Source organism: Solanum stenotomum, chromosome 3 (genome assembly GCF_019186545.1).
Source record: "Solanum stenotomum isolate F172 chromosome 3, ASM1918654v1, whole genome shotgun sequence".
In the NCBI taxonomy this organism is placed as follows: Eukaryota; Viridiplantae; Streptophyta; class Magnoliopsida; order Solanales; family Solanaceae; genus Solanum; species Solanum stenotomum.
Window position 1 is genome coordinate 44,291,506 of NC_064284.1, and position 8,539 is coordinate 44,300,044.

Genomic DNA, 8,539 nt, shown 5'->3' on the forward strand with positions numbered 1-8,539 from the left:
AGATCGATCTATGGTCCTTCAATCCCCTCCGTAGCTTCACACTTAGAATTTCCAAAAATCAAGTACAAGAACCCTCGTAGTATCATTCTACGGATAAATCAGTACGGTCCGAGATCAATCTACGGACCGTCAATGGCCACTGTAGTTCCACACTTGGTCAAATTTCCCTGATTTGTCATCCATACCTTGCCTGCTGATCTACGGTCACCACCCATGGACCGTCAATGGACCTACGGTCCGTAGATCACCTCCGTGAATGCCCTTTTTCTGCATTTATTTCAGCTGTCTCTATACCTCCGCGCCTGAACATCTTTCCTGCAAAATACGATAAAAACACGTAAAAACCAATACAAAAAGGCCCTAGACACACACAACTTGTAAGTGAAATGCATTAGAAATACCATAAACTCACGGTATATCAACGCCCTCAACTTAAATTCGTTGTTTGTCCTCAAGCGACGCACTATGACTCTAAACGACACTTGTATAGAAGCAAGCATTTCAGGCCCAAGCAGTCACATGACTCTCTACCCCCTCTCACTTTTCAGGTGCAACTTCGTTCTCTTAGACTCGACAAGATAATCCATGCGGATCAAACCATGGCACAGATCGACCAACTGACACACAACATACACCTTCTCACTGTCACCAAGGCACCAACTTTCTAACAATGTAACTAGTGCCCTTACTTCAAAAGAAATCCCTTTTACACAAAAAAATGCATGTGATTCATGGTATAAGGATTTATTCAACACTCACACTAAGAAGTAATTTCAAGTACAGTTAGTGCTTAATGCCATAAGCTTGCCCTTATTTTCACTACTTAGACCCTCCAAACTAGACTCTAGGATCACTATAGGACTTTATTGGCTTGTAACGTAGGCTCAGGGTCAGGTGTGGTACATTTGGGTACTGCTTAGTGACTTTCTTCCCTCATTGACATTACACTAGGCTTTTAACCTCTTTTGCCCTATTTCTGTCATTACTATTGCTTTACCTTCTTTCCCTTAATTTTCTTCAACCACGAATGTGACTTTAGACTCTGTAGCTCTTTTTACTTTTATTTTATTTTTCTTTTCGGTTTCAACAAGTCACATCCTTTCCTCCCGTTTTCTCTCTTTTTTTAATCACTCTTTTTCATACCCATTTTTCTTTCAGTTTCGTCTTTCATAGCCACCCTCAACTTATGGATTTTCCATTAGTTGAGGTGCACAATACCCGATGTCGGGTCAGGGCCGAGATTGAAGTTACTTTTTACATTAGCCACCCTCAACTTAGGCTTTTGGTCTAAGTCGAAGTACACATGTCCAAGAAGGGACCGGGGCCAACATAGTGGATTATGGGAAGGTGAGTTCGCGGTTTGGAAAGAAATGGTTTACTTTTAGGCTCAAAGATGGATCAAAAGGAGCAGTTATTTCATTTGGTTGGATTCTTTTTTTAGGCAATTTGTGGACTTTTCAGAACAATGGTCTATGATCACTTCCTAACTTCTAGATTGAATTGTCTTAGCAGGACTAACCGGGCAAGTTCGAGTTTTGCACAAAAACTGTTTGAACACTCAATGATTCTCACCCACTCTTGGCACATAGTTTCATTATCAGATCATCAGATTAACTCAGTTCAAGTTTCAGTTCAAGTCATGCCATCGAGTTGATTCATTATTATGTCATACTCAGAGCCAACATATTCAACTAATTGTAGCCTACAACTTCTAGCGTACATCCCAAAAATCTGATGGGTATCATTTTTCATAAGCCATCATGCTTCTTTCTTTATCATGCTGCTACACATACAATCCTAAGACATGCCGGTTCAACAAAAATTAAACAGTCTCTTGGGGGAAAAGAACACAGGCAAGAAAACCCCAAGAGAGGATTCATGAGTTGGGTTATTCAGACTTCACCCTATCACTCACAATCCATTTACCCCACCCCCAAAGAAAATAGATACACTTGTCCCCAATGCATACAAAAATAGTGAAAGAAAATGGATTGGGTAAAGCAAACCTGTGGCGCAAAGCGCCGGTGAATCATCAACAAGCAGGGGGGTCTAGTTTCCCGGAGCCCGCTAGAACAACAGTGGGGGCACCCTCAGTAGTGCCCACATCAGCAATCATAGCACCCTCAGTAGTGCTCTCTATCAATCTCTCCGCACCATCAGTGGTGCTCACAACGTCCCCCAAAATAAGCTGGACCTCTACAACTAGGGCAGAACTCAATGCCCCTGTAACTCTCTCACGCTCCCTTTGTTAGCACAACTCTTCATCTAACATCGAAGCCCTCTTTGCCTCCTTCTCCAGCCGACGCTGTCTCTTATGAGCTTTCTCCTCAGTGCGATGAGAATGGTGCCACTTGCGTTTGAAATGTGTAGGGGCAAGCTCCTCCTTAGCGGTCCCACTGAATAGAGCATCTAGCACTGTATCATCAGCCAGTGCAGTAGGTGCAACCTGAGGCTCAACTGAAGGTGCGGCAAGGATGGCATCAACGTCAGTCTGTAGGATGGCTAAGTCAGCCTGCAAAGCAGATAGATCTATGGTCGGGGCTGATCGCTCGAGCACTCGCAATTCAAAGGCATCAAGGCGCTTATTAACAGCCTGGACCTTCTGGTCCATCATCCCCTCCATCTTGCGCTCCATTCTAGCTCGGACTCGGCTATCGATTTTTGCATCCACGGCTGGATGTGATGCAGCAAGGTGGCCATCTGAGCTTCCAACTTCTGTACTCTTGCCAATGGGACACCAATAGCTCCTAACTGTGGTGTGGACCAGGAAGAGCTAGGACCCATACTAGCTGCCTGAGATGAGGAGCTCAGGATAGTGTCAGTGTGATCTGGGATGCTGGGGTCACCGCCCTGTGTCTACCCCACTGTGTTAGTAAGACTCTGCGAGGTGCTGCCACATTCGCCTCATCTCGAATAAGGCCGATGTCCAATGCCCCTCTAGGATGGATTAACTTGTCACAATGCCAGATTGGCACTCCAGAGTCCCTGCACAAATAAAAAATTAAACATGGGAAGGGGTAAGTAGTGGAGGTCCTGAATGCCCTCTCGTGAATCTCTGCCAGCAACATGCGGGCAAAGTGAATCTCCACTCCTGCTACCAATGCCACAACCATGACCTCTCTGTCCTACGTGACTTGATTGTCAGCTTTTGTAGGTGACACTCTGTTACGCACCAGCAGCCAGAAGAACTTTGCCACAAAATTTAATATGGTCTTCCGGATTCCCAACCGTGGAGCGGTAACCCATTCTGCACGCTCGCCATCTGCAGCAATGTACCTGGCCAACCATAGTAGAACAGCGTCTCGCTGCTCAGTGTTCCTCTGGAAAGCGCCACTCCGCACGATGTCCATTTTATAATCAAACTCTACTGTGTTGAGACCCCAAGAGTGACCCGTGGTAAGACCATAGAGAAAACGTTTGATCGTGGCAGGTGATATGTCCACCAAAAAACCTCGAACCAAAGTGGAAGTGAAAGGATCTTGAGCTAGGGGCTTTGACAGCTTGGAAATTGAACTGCGGAGACTGGCAGCATAGGAAGCATAGAATTCCCGCACAATCTCCTTGCTATACGTCCTTGGGTCTCGAGCTATCCAGTCACACTTGTGAAGGTTGAATAGCCGGTGAATGTCCGGAACAGTGTGCAAGCTCCCCGTGAGGACTCTGCGCTCCTCTGTAATTAGTCGGGCCATCTTCTGTTTGTCGTTTACCATCTTGGCATCCCGATAAATTTGCCATTGGCCTTCGACACACCACCTATTTAGCTCACCGGTTACAGGAGTGGGGTCATCATTCCGTGGTACAAGTATGGACTCTGAGCTAGTTGCCTCATCAGACGAGGCTGCTTGTCATTCTAACCAGACCGTGTGGCTGATTTAGCATTGGACCCTGCAGCATGGGCAGACTCGGATCCTGAAGAATGGGCAGACTCGGAGCCTGAAGCATGGGCAGACTCAGACTCGGACATAAACCCCTCTGAATTGGAAGCTGCCCCAGTTGGTGACCCGATCAGTGTGTGCTCCTCATCAGAATGTAAGATAGTGACTACGTTGGGAAGCACCTTCCGGGGGGTGCCTCGAGGTGCAGTGCGAGAAGTCCTAGTATTGAGAGGAACATATGATGGATATGTGTCGGTGTCTATGTCCTTATCGATTAACCGGAAACTAGGGGCAACAAATTTTGACTTGCCCCATTTTGAGTAGGTGACCAGATTTTTGGGTGCCATCGTACCTGCGGAAGCGATATCAGTGCCCAAGACTAACCATAGATAAGCAATAAAAACTTTTAGAACTATAACCGAACAGTGACAAAGCCCAGGAAAATTTCAGACAGATGCTACAGTGGTCATCTACGGAGGAGAGCTACGGTCTGTAGACTGATCTACGGTCTGTGGATCTCTTCCATGGATCAGGGAACCAACAATATAGGTCGCAGATGAAAACCACGAATGTGCAGTACGGTCCACGTCCGTGGTTTCACACTTGGTAATATTTTTGTGTGCATCCAGTGACGAACCTCATCTACGGTCCATAAATGGATCTACGTTTCGTAGATGGGGTATCGTGGATGCCATCTGTGCCAGGTTTCAGCCATATTTTTCTGATCAATCATATTTGGCCTTATTTTTCAACGATCAATTATGCTAGTTCTTCATTCTTAAGATTCCGAGTAGTCATTTTACCAAACAATTTAGACATGTTTTGGAACCCTAAGTCGAAACTTACATGTAGACTTACAATCACATACAATAAAGCTGCACAATCACTATCTATCGTTCCAAGGGCATTGTAATTTTTAAGTTTATCATGCAATTTCATCTAACAAATACCCAAGGTCAAGACCCAACTCCCGACTTTCTATATTCAATCTATGAATCAAAATTCAAAGTGAGGGGAAACTCTATTACCTTACAAGCAATGAGGAGTGGGGTGATTGCGTGACAACACTAAGCTTAGCAAGACCAATGAATCACCTCTTCGCTACTAACCAAACACCGGACCCTTCTTGTGGAATATGGAATGGGTTTTAATTGAAATGGAAGGGAATTTGGGAATTTATGGAAGGGATGATATTATGGGGGAGTTATGGAGTGATTTAGGGAGTTTATGGGATGGGCGAAATGTTTTTGGGAGCAATGGAGGGAAGTGGAATGGTTTAGGGTTTGGACTCACGAGATCCCGTCTACCGTCCGTGAGTTGATCTACGGTCCGTAGATCAGGACCGTAGATCACTATTACACTTCGAAAAATTTAAAGGCTTACCTGTGATCTACGGACACCATTTACGGTCCGTTGATGAATGGACGGACCGTCGATGGGGTCCGTAGACCTCTGCACCAGACCATTTTCTACAGATTTATTTCGTGGTGTACCTGCACATGTAGCAACCAATAGGCTATTATTTTTTTACATTTTCTGGACACTTTTTAGACACGGACCATATACTAATTCTAGTCAATGCTAACAACTAAAACACTAAAACACCTACCTGAATTTAGACAAAGACGCAATTAAACAGAGAAAGCTAAACTACTAAATGGAAAACAAAACCCTATCATTGGCTAGATTGTACATCTTGGGTTGCCTCCCAAGCAGCGCTTGATTTAACGTCGCGGCACAACGCAAGTGTCTTGAATACTCAGACTTCATCAATATTGTAGGCCTCAATCACTTCTTGTACAGTTTCAGCATTTCCCAGATAGATCTTGATCCTTTGCCCGTTTACCACGAACCTTGTTCCATCCCTATTTTCAAGCTCAACCGCTCCATGAGGGAGCACTTTTGTGAGCAAAAATAGCCCGGTCCATTTGGACTTGAGTTTGCCTGGAAACAGGCGCAACTTAGAGTTGAATAGCAGCACAAGATCACCAACCACAAATTCTCGCTTTTCAATTCTTTGATCATGATACCTCTTCATCTTCTCTTTGTACAAGGCTGAACTTTCATAAGCTTTTAGGCGAAACTCATCAAGCATATTCAAGTCATTCATCCTTTGATTAGATGCAGCACCCCAATCCAAATTTAACTTCTTCATTGCCCACATAGCCTTATGCTCTAGCTCTACTAGTAAATGACAAGACTTCCCATATACAAGTTGGTAAGGAGACATACCTATGGGGTCTTGTATGCAGTGCTATATGCCCATAGAGCATCATCAAGCTTCCTTGACCAATCCGTTCGATTAGCATTCACAGTCTTTGCCAATATATGTTTGATCTCTCTGTTGGATACTTCAACTTGACCGCTAGTCTGTGGATGGTAAGGAGTGGCTACATTGTGACGGACACCATATTTCTCAAGTAGTACCTTGAACAACTGATTACAAAAGTGAGGACCTCCATCGCTAATAATAGCCCTCGGTGTACCAAATCTGGAGAAGATATTTTTATCAAGAATGCGGTGACACTTTTACCTTCATTGTTGGAGAGCGCAACTGCTTCTACCCACTTCGATACATAATCAACCGCAACAAGAATATACTTCATCCCATATGAACTCACAAATGGACCAATAAAATCAATGCCTCATACATCAAACAACTTTATCACCAATATAGGATTCATTGGGAGCTCTTGCCTCTTTGAAATCCCTCATTCTCTTTGGCAACGATCACACGACTTGGCGAAATCATGAGCATCTTGATGGATGGTAGGCCAGTAGTACCCACATTGCAAAATCTTATGTGCAGTCTGAATACCACTATGATGCCCACCAACGGGTGATGAATGGTATGCTTCAAGTACACTCAACATCTCAACCTCAGGCACACAGCGACAAATAATCCAATCAGCACAACTACGATACAAGTAAGGCTCATCCCAAAAAAATCTCTTCACATCATGCATAAACTTTTTCCTTTGGTGAAAAGAAAAATCGGGGGGCATAATATCGCTTTCCAAATAATTAGCAAAGTCTGCGAACCAAGGAATCAAATCACGAAAAGCAGCCAATACCTGTTCATCTGGAAAAGTATCATTAATTTCAGTCCTATCTCCAAGCTTTAGCATAGCCTCTTCCTCTAATCTGGACAAGGGATCGGCAACTTGATTTTCGGTCTTTCTTCTATCTTTTACTACAAAATCAAACTCTTGCAGCAACAATACCCATCTAATCAATCTCGGTTTTGCATCCTTTTTCGCCATCAAATACCTCAATGCAGAATGGTCAGTATGCACTATGACCTTAGTACCAAGCAAGTAGGATCAAAATTTCTCGAATGCGAAAACCACCGCAAGAAGTTCTTGTTCGGTCACAGTATAGTTCTTCTGTGCCACATTTAGAGCTTTGCTAGCATATTAAATAGGGTGAAGAATTTTCTCTCGCCTTTGTCCTTACTACACCAAGCGCCAATCCACTCGTATCGCACATTACCTCAAACGGTTGTCCCCAATCCGGTGAAATAATGATTGGTGTTGTGACCAACTTATTCTTCAACTCTTCAAATACTCTAAGACAATCATCATGAATATAGAACTTACACTCCTTCTCGAGCAATTTGCATAACGGATGTGCAATTTTGGAGAAATCTTTGATGAATCTCCTATAAAAACTCGCATGCCCAAGAAAACTTCTAACACCTTTTACAGAAATAAGTAGTGGAAGCTTTTCTATTACCTCAACTTTAGCTCTATGAACCTCAATACCTTTCTCTGAAATTCGATGACCCAACACTATACCTTCTTTAACCATGAAATGACACTTCTCCCAATTCAGCACCAAGTTGCAGTCTTCACACCTTTTAAGCACCTCGGCCAGGTGATCTAGACAACGATCAAAAGAATCACCTACAACTGAAAAATCATCCATGAACACTTCAATAGTGTCCTCCACCATATCAGAAAATATCGACATCATACACCGCTGGAAGGTTGCTGGAGCATTGCACAACCCGAATGGCATCCGTTTGAAAGCAAAAGTCCCATATGGGCAAGTGAAGGTGGTCTTCTCTTGGTCTTCTGGAGCTATAGAAATTTGATTGTAGCCCGAATACCCATCAAGAAAACAATACCAACCCTTTCCTGCAAGTCTATCCAACATTTGGTCCATGAATGGCATAGAAAAGTGGTCATTTTCTGTCCATGCATTCAACTTCCAGTAATCCATACAAACTCTCCATCCAGTAACGGGCCTCATTGGAACAAGCTCATTTCTTTCATTTGGAACCACGGTCATACCTCCCTTTTTAGGCACACATTGAACAGGACATACCCAACTACTATCTGCAATGGGATAAATAACTCCTGCATCCAGCCACTTGATGATCTCCTTTTTAACTACCTCTTGCATAGGTGGATTCAATCTTCTCTGGTGCTCAAATACTGGGCTTATGATCTGGCATGAGTTAGATTTTGTAAGAGCAAATACCGGGGGGATCCCAATAATATCTGTAATAGTCTACCTAATAGCTCGCTTGAATCTCTTTAACACAGTCACTAAGCACTCTACTTGCCTCGCATTCAAATCTGCTGCAATGATGACCGGCAAAGTATTCTCTTCTCCCAAGTATACATACCTCAAGTGCGGTGGTAGAGCCTTAAGCTCCA

The 8,539-nt window shown here is 43.7% G+C and overlaps 1 protein-coding gene across 1 annotated transcript; it reads right to left on the reverse strand.

The window, feature by feature from the left end:
• Positions 1-2,248: 2,248 nt before the first annotated feature.
• Positions 2,249-8,264, reverse strand: LOC125858974 (uncharacterized; the record flags this gene model as incomplete). The annotated part of the gene is made up of 4 exons (XM_049538729.1): positions 2,249-2,396; positions 3,229-3,586; positions 3,856-4,015; positions 7,599-8,264. Coding segments are annotated over 4 exons (1,332 nt in total), but the record flags the coding sequence as incomplete, so codon positions are not given.
• Positions 8,265-8,539: the final 275 nt, after the last annotated feature.